The following is an 18,797-nucleotide window of genomic DNA, read 5'->3' on the forward strand; positions in this document are numbered from 1 at the left end:
TTCCTAATTTATGTAAATTGGCAAGACGTTTTCAGTGCTTTCAAAAATGTGCGTCTAGAACTAAATGTCCTGTAGACAAGTTATCTTCTGCTCATGAAGACAACGTGATAATGTTAGACATCTTCTCCCCGCAGCTTTAATAGATGACAAAAACTCAATCCTCAAAAGAAAATATTTCCTCTAAATGTTCTACCTTTCTCCTCAATTTCATGTTTAAGGATCTCAAGGTCCATTGTGAGTTCCTCCACCTTCTCTTTCAGAGAATCGACCTCCTGTTGAAGGGATTCTCCTCGCTCCTCAGCCATTTCTTTGTCAAGAGTTGCCATCTCAATGGCATCTGCTGTGTCTGCCATTTCCTCCATGTATCGATCCTTGGCTTCAATGGCTTCTTTGGCCTCCTACAATGAAACCCAAACATTATGAAGGTTAAAATGAAAATGCCACTTATTCTCTAGCATCTGTTCGTAGAGTCTAATGAAGTGTTTCAAGTCACAACATGTGCCTGGACTCCTCCCTGGTTCACAATGGGCATGAGAACCCACTCCATCTTAGATTGTTTTTCACACAGAGGATGAGTGTGTGTATAGAGTGTTGAGCAAGCATTATTTGATGGATTATCATACTCTGCGGTGTGAACTGGATAATAAGGGGAGTGCACTGCAATTATCACAAGTTTCAGAGGGAGGGTGGATACATGTGCATATAAGTACTACGTGCTACAGATTCTTACAGAATTCTTACAGAATACAGATGACAGGCTAAGATGTCCACATAGTCCTGCTTGGTTTTGACCAGGTGGCCACTTTGCAGATGACAGCTAACCGAATGTTTCCCAAGCAAACCATGACCAGTGTATCCTGGGGAGACAGGTAAGACTCTCAGGTTTGGATGTAGAATGCACCTGACTGTCCATCTTTCTATACCTGCCTTGGATTGGCATGGTCCTTGTGAGGCTTCACTAAGGTTACAGAGCTGGTCAGGCTTGTGACGGAGACTGGTCCTGTCGATGTAATACTTAAGAGCTCGTCCAACATCTAACATGCATATAGCTTCTTCCGCTACTGAATCTGGCTGTGGAATGAAGACTGGGAGCTATGTAGTCGGAAATGAAAAAGTGATACCTCCTTGGGGAGAAACCTAGGATTGGTGCTGGGATCAACCCTATCTTTATGAACCTGAATTAATGTTTTTTGCAAGGTGAGCCATTGCAGTTCCTTAATGGACACTAATAATGCTAATTTCCAGGAAACAAACTATAGGGAGCATAATGAGAGTAAAGGTTCCAACGGTGGCCCCCTTGAGCCTCATGAGGACTACATTAAGTTCTACATGGGGCAGGGGTATTCAAAGAGGTATGACACTGTTAAGATCCTCCTTGAAAACCTTGACTACAGAGATCCTGAAAAGGGATGAATCGTCCCTTTTTTAAATCAACTGCAACTACAGCTAGGTGCAGGAGTTCTGATGTGTACATGAGGGCTGATGTCTGCAGATGTAAACGACAGTAGGCGAGATCCTGGTTGTTAACCTTTAGGAGTTCCTGAATTTTGGAAATGCAATAGTGGACAAAAATGTTTTTCCATTGTGCACTGTAATAGGACAGAGTGGTGGCATGCACTTCCCACAGAATGGCTATGCATTCCTGGGGAGGTTTACATAGTTAAACTCTAAGGCATCATGTGATAGATCGAGCAGCTGGGAGTCTGATTTGGTCTTATCTGTGTGAGCAGGTCAGGCCTGAGTGGCATCATGGATGCTTACCTCACTTTCCTCACCACGTACAGGAGGAATGGGAGAGGAGGAAATGCATAGGCTAAGACACCTGACCAGTTTATCCGTAGTACATTTCCATAGACTGTGTGCACAGGTACTTAGAGGTGAAGTTTGGGCATACTGCATTTTCGGGAGTGGCAGAGAGGTCTATTTGAGGGGTCCACCGACAATGTAAGTACCTGTGTAGGACTTGCTGGTGGAGTTCCCGCTCATGGACTTGCTAAAGTAGACCTGCTCACCATGTCGCAAAGTCACTGTCCACCCTGGGAAAATGTTCTGCTTGGAGCTGTGTAGTTGTGTATTGTGACAAACTGACTAATGGTGAAATCCCTTCCACCATTGCTGAAAGCTGGGGAGAGGGTCTGCTGCCATGTTTCTGTAAGTAATACAGGGCCAGGCCTTTGGCCACCAGCTTTATGTAACTGATGTGGCTGCCCTTGTGTTGAGGGGCACACAACCCCTGCACAGCCATGGTGCGGAGATTAACACCCCAGGCCGTGAGACAGGCATCTGTGGTAAAGGCCACCTGAGGCATTGAATCTGGGAAAGGCAGCCTTGCAACAAGTTGTTGCAAATCCACCAATGCAGCGAGTGGAGAGTGCTGGCCTTTACCTTCCCAGTGACCCTCCGCCTGTGACCACTGACTGGCGAGGTACTCTTGCAGGGGCGCATGTGGAGTCTGGCATGGTGGGGCACACAATGGATGCATAAAGCCATTATCTCGAAGATGCACATCACAGTTCCGACAGCGAGCTGGCGACTGGGCTGAGGAAGAGGCAGCAGCTGCTGGAATGGCAATACTCTGTTGGTGTAGGTAGGTTTTTCCTGTCACTGTGTTCACAGATCCCAGGAAGAGTTGGGTCTGTTGAGGATGGAGGTAGGACCTGGTGGCATCCATGGTGAATATGAAGCTCAGGAGCCGGCAAGTTGCTGCTTGAGTGCAGACTATGATTTCTTGCCTCTTGTCACTCCTGACAAGCTAATCGTCGAGGTAGGGCAAGTGTCCTCCCACTTCACAGATGGGCGGGCACCACAGTTGGACACTTTGTGAATACCCTTGGAGCCCCAGGAAACGAAGTGCATTGAATTGGTAGTGACGTACACTTGTCACAAAGTGAAGGTACTGTAAGGTGGCAGAGTAGATGGGTACTTGGAAGCAGGTGTCCCTGAGATTGAGCGCTGTCATGTAATTGCCTTGCCAGAGCAGAGGATGATGTCCTGCAGGGCTGTCATATGGAAACGTTCCACCAGTATGTACTGGTTTGAGGCTTAATGTCCAGGATAAGCCTGAGGGAGAAGCCCTTTTTGGGAATGAGGATGTAAAGATAAGTAGACGCCCTTTCCCTGATGGTGTGAAGGCACTCTCTCTACCGTCCCTTTTTGGAGGAGTGCTTGTACCTCATCCACAATGGTCTCTGCTGAGGAGACATGTCTGTGTGGTGGGGTTTCGGGAAGAGCTTTGATATGCTCTAGGAAGTAGCTGGGTCGAACCACTGATAAAACCCACTAATCTGATGTGATTTCCTCTTAAAGAGAGAGGAAATCCTGTACTCTTCCTCTGACAAGTGACGTGGAATTGACAGGGTGGGTAGAGGTGGAAGTTCCTTTGCCGGAGTCACTCCTCCGCCCTTTACTCTGTTCTCCCTGCATGCACCCCTGGTGTAATCCCTGCGGGTCTGATTCCACACGGTGTGCTACTGTCTTTAATCCCAGTGCATTCAGTCTGGTGATGTAGCCGCAGAGCTTGCTCAGTGCTAATCAAAAGGGGAAGCTCACATATTCCTAAAAAACGTGAGCAAGTGCTAGGTTTGTAGCAATAGGGTTCTCTAAAGGGATCAATTAAACAAAAAAGATACTTGTCCTACAATAATCTTGTTAATTATTTAATGTCAAGCGAATTCAATTAGTTGTTTGATCAAGTTATGTTAGAGTGCAAAATCCCATGAAGACAGTTAAGTGCATGAAAGAACAAGTTACTTACCTTCGGTAACCCATTGTCTGGTAGAGACTTTCTAACCTCAGATTGCTTACCTTTAGAATTTCCAGGCGTCAGTTGGAATCCAGAACTTTTGCTGAGCAACACCCTTGCGCGCTCCATCATGTGGGGTTGTTCGGATCCCCATGGCGTCGTTGGAGCCGTCTGTGACGTCCCAGTCACCTATAAATGCACCACTCAGGCACACGTACATTAGTACTTTTCCACAAACATCTACGCTGGAAGCACAGAACCATGGAAAGAACCAACAGTTTAAGCTGTGCGAAGAAACTGGGGCCCTGAAAGGAACAATCCTTAGCCCTAGGAAATGAGTCAGCAGAGTGGGGCCGCATAGGTGGGTATAAGGAATCTGCAGCTAGATAGAGTCTCTGCCAGATAATGTGTTACTAAAGGTAAGTAACTTGTTCATCTGATAGCTAGCTACAAATTCTAGCAGCAAATTCCTTACCTTTAGAATAGATACCCAAGCCATAACCTCATGGTGGTGCGCTGTGGACAAATTCTCCTTAAACTAAAAAGTCCTGCAAGACCAAATGGACAAAATGCTCTTGTCCGAGGACCTGACTGTCCAGCCAGTAGTGTTTGGCAAACGTGTGCAGTCGCCCACATTGCCGCCTGACAGATATCGAGGACTGGTACACCTCTTGCTAACGCAGTGGTAGCAGCTTTGGTGGAGTGAGACCTCAAGCCCTCAGGAGGCTGCTTTTTGGCCAGAGCATAGCAGATCTTTATGTAGAGAACGATCCAGCTCGAAATGGTTAGTTTCTGCACTGACCGACCTTTCTTTGCTCCCACGTACCCCACTAAGAGTTAGTCATCCACTCGGAACTCTTTTGTGCGGTCAAAGTAGACCGACAATGCTCTTTTTGGGTCCAGTCCATGGAGTCGCTCCTTTTCCTTAGAGGGGTGCAGTGGAGCAAAGAAGGTGGGCAGGGTGATGTTCTGACTGAGGTGAAATGGGGTCACCGCCTTAGGAAGGAAAGAGGCATGAGCGCAAAGCACTACCCTGTCTGAAAACATGGTGAGATACGGACGTTTTTACGAGAGAGCCGGCATCTCACTCGCCCTCCTGGCAGATGTTACTGTCACTAAAAAGGCTGTCTTGATGGTGAGCCCTTTAAGAAATCTATTTACAATAGGAGAATGAAATAATGCTGATAAGCAGCAAAGAAAAGCTGATAAGGCAGAAAGATAACCCTTGGGAGTGCCCAATGCAGAGCCCTGCTGGGCAAGGGACAAGATAAATAGAAGAATGTAAGAGAGAAGCAGAAAGAGGATCAAAAGATCTTTCTGTACAATAATTTACAAAGTGCCTCCAACAATAGGCGTGTACCGTCTTGGTAGGGGAACGCCTGGCGTCAAAATAACTTTACAGACTTCGGGTGGGAAGGTCGAAGGCTCCACGCATGAAGGCCCAGAGTTGATGGATTCGGGTGGAGAACCTTTCCCTGCTGCTGCGACAGAAGAGCTTCCCGAAGGGGCAGCCTGATCGGATGATCGATGCTCATTTTCAGAAGCTCAGGATACCAGACTCTCCGAGACCAGTCCGGAGCCACCAGGATTACTTGAGCTCGGTCATTTTTGATCTTCTTGAGAATTCTCTTCTTGAGAAAGTGGTTTGGGGAGAAAGGCATACAGGATGCCTGAGCTCCACTTGCGACGAAAGGCATCGCTGAGCGACTGCCGCCTTGGAAACTCCAACGCACAATACTGCTGACACTGCGTGTTCTCTGCGGAGGCGAACAGATGAAACCAAGGCTCTTCCTACTGCTGAAAGAGTCCTTGTGCCACCTCCGAAAGAAGACACCATTAGTAATCCGCTATGCATAGACGGCTGCGTTTGTCTGCTCTGGCGTTCAAAAAGCCATGTCCAGAGAGCAAAGGCCTCTTGACAAAGAGTCCACGACTCCACACCGCTCTGCTTGTTGCACTACCACATTGCGGTAGTGTTGTCCATGAACACCTGCACTATCTTCCCTTCGAGTACTGGAAGAAAGGCCTTCAATGCTAGTCGGATTGCCCAGAGCTCCAATAAGTTGGAATGGAGTCCGGATTCCACCTGAGACCAGAGACCTTTGATCTCCATCTCTCCCAGATGGCCACCCCATCCCAGAAGTGATGCATCTGTCACTACTGTGAAATCTGGTTGGGGTAGGAAGAGGAGCCTGCCTCTGACCCAATCGCAGTTCATTAACCACCACTGCAGATCTTTTGCAGTTACCCCGAGATCTGGGCCATGTAGGAGAGATTGCCATGATGCTGCGTTCAATGAAACTTCAGGTCCCACTGCAGAAGCCACATATGCCATCTGACATGAGTCACAAGCAGGATGCAGGAGACCATGAGGCCCAGCAGCCTCTAAGTCATTCTCACCGAAATCCAGGATAGAGGTCGAAACATTAGAATCATAACCTAAATATCCTGGACTCATTGCTTGGGAGGATAGGCCTGAAACTGCACTGTGTCCACAACAGATCCGATGAAAGGGAGCATCTAAGAGGGAGTCAGGTGTGACTTCAGCATGTTTATAGTAAACCCCAGCGAGTGCAGGAGGTTTGACATAGTCTGAAGGTGGGTGATAACCGCCTGGGGTGAAAGCCTTCAACAGCCAGTCGTCGAGGTAGGGGAAAACTGAAACCCCTAGCATGCGCAGATGAGCTGGGACCGCCGCCATTCACCTTGGTAAACACCCAAAGCGCATTGGTGAGGCCCAAGAGTAACATGGTAAACTGAAAGTGCCTGTGGCCTACCTTGAATCGCAAGTAGCACCTTTGGGAAGGCAGGATGGGGTTGGGAAATATGCATCCTGCAAGTCCAACACTACCATCCAGTCTCTTTGGTCTAGGGTAGACAAGACCAGAGCCAGAGTGAGCATTCTGAATTTCTCCTTTTTATGGGGTGCAGGCCCTTGGTTTTTTTGGGGTATCAGAAGGTAGCAGGAATAACAACCACTGCCTACTTTTGATATCGCAACCCTTTCTATGGCTCCCTTAGCCAAGAGAGCCGCAACTTCCTCGCAAATCAAAACCAAGTGATCCTTCATCATCCGTTCTTTTGACGGATGCATTGGGGAGGTAAAGACTGGAAGGGGAGGGAATAGCCCTTCTGTATGATCTGCAAGACCCATTTTTTCGATGTTATGGACCACCAGTGAGTGAGATCAAATTGAATCCTCCCTCCAACTGGACATACATGGTCTTGCAGAATCACAGTAGGAGGGCTTGGATGCTGTAGCGGTGGGGGGCTGGGTGGTGGCCGAACTTCTGGCCAGACCCTCTGGGTCTGAAGGCACCACTACTGCATCCCTGCACAAGATGCTGACCTGGCGGAAGACTGAGGCTGGTCTGTGGATGGCGTGGTGCACACCCCTTCCGAAGCCTTGAAAGGGAAGATAGACAGACTGTTGGCGAGGGGTCGCAGAGAGGCCAAGAACTTGGCCGTAGTCTGGTAGTCCTTAAAGTGCTCCAGCGCCTAGTCTGCGTTTTCGCCAACTAGGCAGGACACATTGAACGGCATGTCCATGAGGTTTGCCTGGACATCCCCGAACAGCCAGATTTACGAAGCTCACCATTGACGAAATTGCTCTAGCCAGTGAGTCACTCATGTCCAAACCACACCTTATCATAAACTTTGCCCATCTCTCTCGTCCTTAATCGCTTGGGAAAGAATGGCCTGCACGTCCTCCGGGACCTGAAGCAGCACCTGCGCAACCATATCCCACAAAGTGTGGGAAAAATGGCCAAATAGGCATGAGGTGTTTACATCTTCTTCCCAAGCTGATCCAGCCTCTTGAAATATCTATCTGGAGGTGCGGAAGGGAAGGGCCATGGGATGTAGATGTTTGGAATACCTCTGGGTAGGGTGTTGGGTGAGGAAACTAGTGTCACCCAGAACCGGGGCAATGGAAGTGGCCGCTTGTCTTATTTACAGGAGCCCCTGTGCTGGGTTTGGACCACGTCCCCAGCAGGACATCCGTGAGAGTTAATCGAAGGGCAACATCGGTTCCGATGTAGGAGTCTCTGGCTGAAGTACCACTGTCAGAAGGTTAGTCCCTGCCGGCAATGTAGGCAGATATAGGTCAAGGACCTATGCACCACCATTGCGAATGATGCACCCTCCTCCATAGCCACTGAAGGAGGAGAGAGCAAGCCAGTATCTGGAGAATTATCCAGTCCACTGGCCTCTCCTAGCTCCTCATACCAGTCCAATGACTCCATGTGTGTTTCTAGAGGGTCCAATGACCCCTCCCATTCTTCACCACTGCCTGGATGTTAAGAAAATGCTCAGACATGGATCTAGCACTTTGGGCACCGTCAAATTTAGCTACGCCGTTCCGGCTCCAGATCGTCGGGGATCCGAATGGGGCTCCCGCTGCCAGTGGTGCCGGGATCGGTGCCAGAGAAGGTCTATTTGTGCGAATCCAGCACCGTTCCAGATCCGGAATGGAATCCACGAGGCCCCACTGAAGCCGAAGCCTGTAGCGTGAAACCTGATGGGTTCTCTGCCAACCTCCCAGGGCATGAGGGTGCTTCAGTGGGGCCGGCCCGCTCAAACATGAGGCAGTTGGCCTCATAAAACTCTAAGTTGGATTGGGGTTTGGGGTGCTCCGGCTTCCAGAAAGGGAGGATGGCGCGGAATGGGCCCTGGCATCGGTTCAGTGAAACCGTGCCTGAAACATCAATGCTCCCGAGTCACCTCATCGTCCGAAAGGCAAGGCAAAGTCGAAACCTGCTTGGACTTTTTCTTCTTGTGCCTCTTCCCAGAATGCCCGGAGGACCTAGAGTGGAATGAAGAGGACTTCGAGCTCCTATAGAGGCACAGTGACCTTCTCCTCGACCTGGACTGTGACCTCTGAGGAGTTGCGCCAGCCAATGTCGACTGCCGTTCCGCCATGAGCCATGGCCTGGAAGTCCGAGCATGATTTTGAACCGTGGTCGCGCTCGAGACACCATAAGCATACCGGGTTAGGATCCATCAACGACATTGGGCGATGGCAGGCACCACATGGCTTGAATCCAGTCTTTATCAATGTCATCCTCACACAGACGCAAGTCAGAGGGCAACTCTGTTCCAGATCTTCGCTTAACTGGCGTGGAACGAAAAGGACCGATGTACACGTGCCTGGATGGTGCCTTTATGGGCAACCGTGACATCAGAGACGGCTCCAACGACGATGCCACGTGGATCCAAATGACGCCATTCGACAGCCAGTGCACAGGCACTGCTCAGCAAAAGTTCCAGATTCCAAGCTGACACCTGGAAATTCTAAAGGTAAGGAATCTACAGCTAGAAGTCTCTACCAGATATACACTATCACCTTAAAACTTATATGAGATAGATCACCTAAGTACCGAATGTTCACCTTACATAGGCTAATGAAAATGTCACTTACCCAGTGTACATCTGTTCGTGGCATCAGTCGCTGAAGATTCACATGTTGTGCATAGCCCGCCATCTGGTGTTGGGTCGGAGTGTTACAAGTTGTTTTTCTTCGAAGAAGTCTTTCGAGTCACGGGACCGAGTGACTCCTCCTTTTGTCTCCATTGCGCATGGGCGTCGACTCCATCTTCGATTGTTTTCCCCACAGAGGGTGAGGTAGGAGTTGTGTTGTAGTAGTAGTGCCCATGCAATGGAGTGACTAAGTATGTACCTATTTAAGGTTTAAATAATATATTTACAAATATACAAAGCTTAAGCTAACTTCCGAACTGCTACAGGCTCCCGGGGAGGCGGGTGGGCACATGTGAATCTTCAGCGACTGATGCCACGAACAGATGTACACTGGGTAAGTGACATTTTCAGTTCGATGGCATCTGTCGCTGTAGATACACATGTTGTGCATAGACTAGTAAGCAGTTATCTCCCCAAAAGCGGTGGCTCAGCCTGTAGGAGTGGAAGTAGTTTGAATGAAAATGTCACTTACCCAGTGTACATCTGTTCGTGGCATCAGTCGCAGTAGATTTGCATGTTCTGCAATAGCTCGCCATCTGGTGTTGGGCCGGAGTGTTACAAGTTGTTTTTCTTCGAAGAAGTCTTTCGAGTCACGGGACCGAGTGACTCCTCCTTTTGTCTCCATTGCGCATGGGCGTCGACTCCATCTTCGATTGTTTTTCCCCGCAGAGGGTGAGGTAGGAGTTGAATTGTAGTAATAGTGCCCATGCAATGGAGTGACTAAGTATGCACCTATTTAAGGTTGAGATGATACATATATAGATAATTGAAGGTAACTTCCAAACTGCTACAGGCTCCCGGGGAGGCGGGTGGGCACATGCGAATCTACTGCGACTGATGCCACGAACAGATGTACACTGGGTAAGTGACATTTTCAGTTCGATGGCATCTGTCGCTGTAGATACGCATGTTCTGCAATAGACTAGTAAGCAGTTATTTCCCCAAAAGCGGTGGATCAGCCTGTAGGAGTGGAAGTAGTCTGAAATAATGTCCTTAATACAGCTTGACCTACTGTGGCTTGTTGTGCGGATAACACGTCTACACAGTAGTGCTTGGTGAATGTGTGAGGCGTAGACCATGTGGCTGCCTTACATATTTCTTGCATTGGGATGTTTCCTAGAAAGGCCATGGTAGCACCTTTCTTTCTGGTTGAGTGTGCCCTTGGTGTAATGGGCAGCTGTCGTTTAGCTTTAAGGTAGCAGATTTGGATGCATTTAACTATCCATCTGGCTATACCTTGTTTTGAAATTGGGTTTCCTGCATGAGGTTTTTGAAATGCAATAAAGAGTTGTTTAGTCTTTCTGATGTTCTTTGTTCTGTCAATGTAATACATTAATGCTCTTTTGACATCTAATGTATGTAGTGCCCTTTCAGCTACGGTATCTGGCTGTGGAAAGAACACTGGAAGTTCCACTGTTTGATTTAGATGGAACGGTGAAATAACCTTTGGCAAAAATTTAGGATTGGTCCTTAGGACGACTTTATTTTTGTGTAGTTGTATAAAAGGTTCCTGTATAGTAAACGCCTGAATCTCGCTTACTCTTCTCAGGGAAGTAATGGCGATGAGAAATGCCACCTTCCAGGTTAGGAACTGTATGTCGCAGGAGTGCATGGGTTCAAAAGGTGGACCCATAAGTCTAGTTAGGACAACATTTAGGTTCCATGAAGGAACAGGTAGTGTTCTTGGTGGTATAATTCTCCTAAGGCCCTCCATGAATGCTTTAATGACTGGTATTCTATATAGGGAAGTTGAATAGGTAGTCTGCAGGTATGCAGATATTGCTGCAAGGTGAATCTTAATGGAAGAGAAAGCTAGGTTAGATTTTTGTAAGTGAAGCAAGTAACCCACTACATGTTCTGGAGTTGTGTGTAATGGTTGTATTTGATTAATATGGCAGTAGCAAACAAACCTCTTCCATTTACTTGCATAGCAGTGCCTGATGGATGGCCTTCTTGCTTGTTTTATGACTTCCATACATTCTTGGGTAAGTTGTAAGTGCCCGAATTCTAGGATTTCAGGAGCCAGATTGCTAGATTCAGCGATGCTGGATCTGGGTGTCTGATCTTTTGGTTGTGCTGTGTCAACAGATCTGGCCTGTTGGGCAATTTGGTGCAGGGTACCACTGAGAGGTCTAGCAGCGTTGTGTACCAGGGTTGCCTTGCCCAAGTTGGTGCTATCAATATGAGTTTGAGTTTGCTTTGACTGAGTTTGTTTACCAGGTAAGGAAGGAGAGGGAGAGGAGGAAAAGCGTAAGCAAATATCCCTGACCAGTTCATACATAGGGCATTGCCTTGGGATTGTTTGTGTGGGTACCTGGATGCGAAGTTTTGGCATTTTGCGTTCTCCCTTGTCGCAAACAAGTCTATCTGAGGTGTTCCCCAGAGTTTGAAATAAGTGTTCAGAATTTGGGGGTGAATTTCCCATTCGTGGACCTGTTGGTGATCTCGAGAGAGATTGTCTGCGAGTTGATTTTGTATCCCTGGTATAAACTGTGCAATTAGGCGAATTTGGTTGTGAATTGCCCAATGCCAAATTTTTTGTGCTAGCAGGCTTAACTGCGTGGAGTGCGTCCCTCCCTGCTTGTTTAGATAATACATTGTTGTCATGTTGTCTGTTTTGACGAGAATGTATTTGTGAACTATTATTGGTTGGAAAGCTTTTAGTGCTTGAAAAACTGCTAGAAGTTCTAGGTGATTTATATGCAGTTTTGTTTGATGTACGTTCCATTGTCCTTGTATGCTGTGTTGATCGAGGTGTGCTCCCCACCCTGTCATGGAAGCATCTGTTGTTATTACGTATTGTGGCACTGGGTCTTGGAAAGGCCGCCCCTTGTTTAAATTTATGTTGTTCCACCACAGAAGCGAGAGGTAAGTTTGGCGGTCTATTAACACCAGATCTAGAAGGTGACCCTGTGCTTGAGACCACTGCGATGCTAGGCATTGTTGTAAGGGCCTCATGTGCAGTCTTGCGTTTGGGACAATGGCTATGCATGATGACATCATGCCTAGGAGTTGTAATACCATCTTTGCCCGTATCTTTTGTGTTGGATACATGCGTTGTATGATGGTGTTGAAATTTTGAATTCTTTGTGGACTTGGAGTGGCTACTCCCTTTGATGTGTCTATTATGGCTCCCAGGTATTGTTGTACCTTGCGTGGCAGAATTTTGGATTTTGTGAAATTGACGGTGAACCCGAGTTTGAAGAGGGTTTGTATGATCTGATTTGTGTGATTTGAGCACTGTATGAACGAGTGGGCCTTGATTAGCCAGTCGTCCAAATATGGGAACACATGTATTTGCTGCCTTCTTATGTGTGCAGCGACTACCGCTAGACATTTGGTAAAGACTCTTGGTGCGGTTGTTAATCCGAAAGGCAGTACCTTGAATTGGTAATGTATTCCTTTGAATACAAACCTTAGGTATTTCCTGTGCGATGGGTGTATTGGTATATGGAAATAAGCATCCTTGAGGTCTAAAGTTGCCATGTAGTCGTGTAGTTTTAGCAATGGCAATACTTCTTGTAGTGTGACCATGTGGAAGTGGTCTGATTTGATGAAAGTGTTCACTACTCTGAGGTCTAGGATTGGTCTCAGTGTTTTGTCCTTCTTTGGTATCAGAAAGTACAGTGAGTAAACTCCTGTGTTTATTTGTGTGTTTGGCACTAATTCGATTGCATTCTTTTGCAATAGTGCCTGCACTTCTATCTCCAGGAGATTGGAATGGTGTGTTGTTAAATTTTGTGCTTTTGGTGGTATGTTTGGAGGGAATTGTAGAAATTCTATGCAATAACCATGTTGGATAATTGCTAGAACCCAAGTGTCTGTAGTGATTTCCTCCCATGCTTTGTAATAATGACCTATTCTTCCCCCCACTGGTGTTGTGTGGAGGGGGTGAGTGACATGTGAGTCATTGTTTAGTAGTAGGGGTTTTGGGGCTTTGAAATCTCCCTCTATTTCTAGGGAATTGCCCTCCTCTATATTGTCCCCGAAAACCTCCTCTATACTGTCCCTGGTAAGTGGACGGTGTTGCTTGTGAGGTGCTGGCTTGTGTACTTTGACCCCGAAACCCCCCTCGAAAGGGCGTTTTACGGAATGTGCTGTAATTCCCTCTGTTCTGCGGGGAGTAGAGTGCGCCCATGGCTTTGGCAGTGTCCGTATCTTTTTTGAGTTTCTCAATCGCTGTGTCCACTTCTGGACCGAACAGTTCTTTTTCATTAAAAGGCATATTGAGAACTGCTTGTTGAATCTCTGGTTTAAATCCAGACGTTCGGAGCCATGCATGCCGTCTGATAGTTACAGATGTATTAATTGTCCGTGCAGCTGTATCTGCAGCGTCCATGGAGGAACGTATCTGGTTGTTGGAGATGGTCTGTCCCTCCTCAACCACTTGTTTCGCCCTATTTTGGAAGTCCTTGGGCAGATGTTCAATGAGATGTTGCATCTCGTCCCAGTGGGCTCTGTCATAGCGCGCAAGTAGTGCTTGGGAGTTCGCGATGCGCCACTGGTTTGCAGCTTGTGCTGCGACTCTTTTACCAGCTGCATCGAACTTGCGGCTTTCTTTATCTGGGGGTGGTGCATCTCCAGATGTGTGAGAGTTGGCCCTTTTCCTAGCTGCTCCTACAACAACAGAGTCTGGTGGCAGCTGTGTAGTGATGAAAACCGGGTCCGTAGGAGGCGGCTTATACTTCTTTTCCACCCTTGGTGTGATTGCCCTACTTTTGACCGGCTCCTTAAATATGTCTTTTGCGTGCCGGAGCATACCAGGGAGCATAGGCAGGCTTTGGTAGGAGCTGTGGGTGGAGGAGAGTGTGTTGAACAAGAAATCATCCTCGACCTGTTCTGAGTGGAGGCTTACGTTATGAAATTGTGCTGCTCTAGCCACCACCTGAGAGTACGCGGTGCTGTCTTCTGGTGGAGATGGCTTTGTAGGGTAGGCCTCCGGGCTGTTATCTGACACTGGGGCGTCGTATAGGTCCCATGCGTCCTGATCTTGGTCACCCTGGCTCATGGTGGTGTGAGCTGGGGAGTGAGATGGAGTTTGTGCTGGTGAAACGTTAATCACGGGCGGAGGAGAGGGTGGTGGTGTAATTCTTTTAACCACTTTTGGTTGTGGTGCTTGTTCCGTCTGGAACTCCAACCTTCTCTTTCTCCTAATGGGGGGAAGGGTGCTTATTTTTCCTGTCCCCTGCTGAATGAAGATACGCTTTTGCGTATGGTCCACATCAGTTGCTTGTAGCTCTTCCTCAAACCTATGCTTTTGCATTTGGGAGGTTAGCGAGTGCTCTTCTGTATAAGAGCCTGAAGCTGGGTCGCTTGCAGTTTGTTTCGGCGTCGAAACTTTGTCTGCGTGTTTTTTCGGCTCCGAGGTGACTTTTTTCCTTTTCGGGGCCGAAACCTCTCGGCGTCGATCTGTTTCGGTGCCGCTGTCTCGGCGTCGAGCCGTGTCCACACCGGCATCTCGGTGTCGAGGCTTGTCTCCAGCACTTTCTCGGTCCCGAGAAGGCTGCGTGCCGGTGTCTCGACCGGAGTCGGACGATCTCGGCACTGTTTGGGCCTTTTTCGGTGCCGACGGTCGGTCACCGAATTTATGGGTGGAGCCATGGCCTGGTGGCAGTGGCGTCCCCTGGGCCTTGTAAATGTTTCTTTGTGTGGTTTTCGACGTCTTACTCACGGTTTGTGTGTCGTCGAATCCTTCGGAGTCTGAGTCTTGGATCGAGAAGGTACCTTCTTCTTCCTGTTCCTCGAACTCCCGTTGGGCTGTCGGTGCGGACGCCATTTGAAGTCTTCTGGCTCGACGGTCTCGGAGTGTTTTTCGGGACCGGAACGCACGACAGGCCTCGCAGGTGTCTTCGCTGTGCTCAGGTGACAGGCACAGGTTGCAGACCAAGTGTTGGTCTGTGTAGGGGTATTTATTGTGGCATTTGGGGCAGAAACGGAACGGGGTCCGTTCCATCGGCGTTCCTCAGCACGCGGTCGGGCCGACCAGGCCCCGACGGAGGATCGAAAAAACTACCCAGAAGGGCACCGGAACTCTTCGATCTTCGATGCGGTGTTGAATCTAAGTACGCCGATCCCGAACGCAACAATACCGACGAAAATCTTCCGAAATTAACTATTTTTACCGTTCCGAAACTCGGAGCGACAGGAACACGTCCGAACCCGATGGCGGAAAAAAAACAATCGAAGATGGAGTCGACGCCCATGCGCAATGGAGACAAAAGGAGGAGTCACTCGGTCCCGTGACTCGAAAGACTTCTTCGAAGAAAAACAACTTGTAACACTCCGGCCCAACACCAGATGGCGAGCTATTGCAGAACATGCGTATCTACAGCGACAGATGCCATCGAACATAAGGTTCTTAACACGGCTTGACCTACTGTGGCTTGTTGTGCGGATAGCACGTCTACACAGTAGTGCTTGGTGAACGTGTGAGGCGTAGACCATGTGGCTGCCTTACATATTTCGTGCATTGGAATATTTCCTAGAAAGGCCATGGTAGCACCTTTCTTTCTGGTTGAGTGTGCCCTTGGTGTAATGGGCAGCTGTCGTTTTGCTTTAAGGTAGCAGATTTGGATGCACTTAACTATCCATCTGGCTATACCTTGTTTTGATATTGGGTTTCCTGCATGAGGTTTTTGGAATGCAATAAATAGTTGTTTAGTTTTTCTGATGCTTTTTGTTCTGTCAATGTAGTACATTAATGCTCTTTTGACATCTAATGTATGTAGTGCCCTCTCAGCTACGGAATCTGGCTGTGGGAAGAACACTGGTAGTTCTACCGTTTGATTTAGGTGGAACGGTGAAATAACCTTCGGTAAAAATTTAGGATTAGTCCTTAGGACTACCTTATTTTTGTGTAGTTGTATGAAAGGTTCTTGTATTGTAAATGCTTGAATTTCGCTTACTCTTCGTAGAGATGTGATGGCGATGAGAAATGCAACTTTCCAGGTTAGGAACTGTATTTCGCAAGAGTGCATGGGTTCAAAAGGTGGACCCATGAGTCTTGTTAAGACAACATTGAGGTTCCATGAAGGCACGGGTGGTGTCCTTGGTGGTATAATTCTTTTAAGGCCTTCCATAAATGCTTTAATGACTGGTATTCTATATAGTGAAGTTGAATAGGTAATCTGCAGGTATGCAGATATTGCCGCAAGGTGTATTTTAATGGAAGAGAAAGCTAGGTTAGATTTTAGTAAGTGTAGCAAGTAACCTACTACATCCTTTGGAGATGCGTGTAATGGTTGGATTTGATTCTGATGGCAGTAGCAAACACACCTCTTCCATTTGCTTGCATAGCAGTGCCTAGTGGATGGCCTTCTGGCTTGCTTTATGACTTCCATACATTCTTGGGTAAGTTGTAAGTGTCCGAATTCTAGGATTTCAGGAGCCAGATTGCTAGATTTAGCGATGCTGGATCTGGATGCCTGATCTGTTGGTTGTGTTGTGTTAACAGATCTGGCCTGTTGGGCAATTTGATGTGGGGTACTACTGATATGTCTAGCAGTGTTGTGTACCAGGGTTGCCTTGCCCAAGTTGGTGCTATCAATATGAGTTTGAGTTTGTTTTGACTCAATTTGTTCACTAGATAAGGAAGGAGAGGGAGAGGGGGAAAAGCGTATGCAAATATCCCTGACCAGTTCATCCATAGGGCATTGCCTTGGGACTGCCTGTGTGGGTATCTGGATGCGAAGTTTTGGCATTTTGCGTTCTGTCTTGTTGCAAACAAGTCTATCTGAGGTGTTCCCCAGAGTCTGAAGTAAGTGTTTAGAATTTGGGGGTGAATTTCCCATTCGTGGACTTGTTGGTGATCTCGAGAGAGATTGTCTGCAAGTTGATTCTGGATCCCTGGAATAAACTGTGCTATTAGGCGAATGTGGTTGTGAATTGCCCATCGCCATATCTTCTGTGCTAGAAGGCTCAACTGCGTTGAGTGTGTCCCCCCGTTTGTTTAGATAATACATTGTTGTCATGTTGTCTGTTTTGACAAGAATGTATTTGTGAGTTATGATTGGTTGGAAAGCTTTTAGTGCTTGAAAAACTGCTAGCAGTTCTAGGTGATTTATATGCAGTTTTGTTTGATGTACGTCCCATTGTCCTTGTATGCTGTGTTGATCGAGGTGTGCTCCCCACCCTGTCATGGAAGCATCTGTTGTTATTACGTATTGTGGCACTGGGTCTTGGAAAGGCCGCCCTTTGTTTAAATTTATACTGTTCCACCATAGAAGCGAGAGGTATGTTTGGCGGTCTATTAACACCAGATCTAGAAGGTGACCCTGTGCTTGTGACCATTGTGATGCTAGGCACTGTTGTAAGGGCCTCATGTGCAGTCTTGCGTTCGGGACAATGGCTATGCATGAGGACATCATGCCTAGGAGTTGTAATATCATTTTTGCTTGTATTCTTTGTGTTGGATACATGCGTTGTATGAAATTGTAGATATTTTGAATTCTTTGTGGACTTGGAGTGGCTAGTCCTTTTGTTGTGTCTATTATTGCTCCTAGGTATTGTTGTACTTTGCACGGCTGAATGTGTGATTTTGCAAAGTTGACGGTGAAACCGAGTTTGTAGAGGTTTTGTATGACCTGATTTGTGTGGTGTGAGCACTTTGTCAGTGAGTTGGTTTTGATTAGCCAGTCGTCTAGATACGGGAATACGTGTATCTGCTGCCTTCTGATGTGTGCAGCCACTACTGCTAGACATTTTGTAAAGACTCTTGGTGCGGTTGTTAAACCAAACGGCAATACTTTGAATTGGTAATGTATTCCTTTGAATACGAACCTTAGGTATTTCCTGTGCAATTGATGTATTGGTATATGGAAATACGCGTCTTTGAGGTCTAAGGTTGTCATGTAGTCCTGTAGTTTTAGCAATGGTAACACTTCTTGTAGCGTGACCATGTGAAAGTGTTCTGATTTGATATAGGTGTTTAGTATTCTGAGGTCTAGGATTGGTCTCAGTGTTTTGTCCTTTTTTGGTATTAAGAAGTACAGTGAATAAACTCCTGTGTTTATTTGTGCCTTTGGTACTAGTTCGATTGCATTCTTTTGCAATAATGCTTGAACTTCTATTTCCAAAAGGTTGGAATGTTGTTTTGATAAATTCTGTGCTTTTGGTGGTATGTTTGGAGGCATTTGTAGAAACTCTATGCAATAACCATGTTGGATAATTGCTAAGACCTATTCTTCCCCCCACTGGTGTTGTGTGGAGGGGATGAGTGACATGTGAGTCACTGCTTGGTTGTAGGGGTTTTGGGGCTTTGAAATTTTCCCCTATTCCTAGGGAATTGTCCTCTGTATTGGCCCCGAAAGCCTCCCCTGTACTGTCCCTGGTAGGTGGACGGTGTTGCCTGTGAGGTGCTGGCTTGTGTGGCCTGACCCCGAAACCCCCCTCTAAAGGTTGTCTTGCGGAAGGTGCTGTAAGTGCCTCTGCTCTGCGGGGAGTAGAGTGCGCCCATGGCTTTAGCAGTGTCAGTGTCCTTCTTTAGTTTCTCAATTGCCGTGTCGACCTCTGGTCCGAACAGTCGTTTCTCATTGAATGGCATATTGAGCACTGCCTGCTGTATCTCTGGTTTAAAACC

At 47.3% G+C, this 18,797-nt stretch overlaps 1 protein-coding gene across 11 annotated transcripts in view; it reads right to left on the reverse strand.

Annotated features, from left to right (window-relative positions):
- The window catches only part of DCTN1 (dynactin subunit 1), a 394,031-nt gene that overhangs the window by 106,359 nt on the left and 268,875 nt on the right, over positions 1 to 18,797 (reverse strand). For all 11 annotated transcript variants that reach the window (XM_069207920.1, XM_069207653.1, XM_069207629.1 and 8 more), the window contains one exon: positions 194 to 398. In XM_069207920.1, the coding sequence (XP_069064021.1) occupies positions 194 to 398 (205 nt within the window). The remainder of the gene's footprint in view (positions 1 to 193; positions 399 to 18,797) is intronic.

Source organism: Pleurodeles waltl, chromosome 1_1 (assembly GCF_031143425.1).
Source record: "Pleurodeles waltl isolate 20211129_DDA chromosome 1_1, aPleWal1.hap1.20221129, whole genome shotgun sequence".
Lineage (NCBI taxonomy): Eukaryota > Metazoa > Chordata > Amphibia > Caudata > Salamandridae > Pleurodeles > Pleurodeles waltl.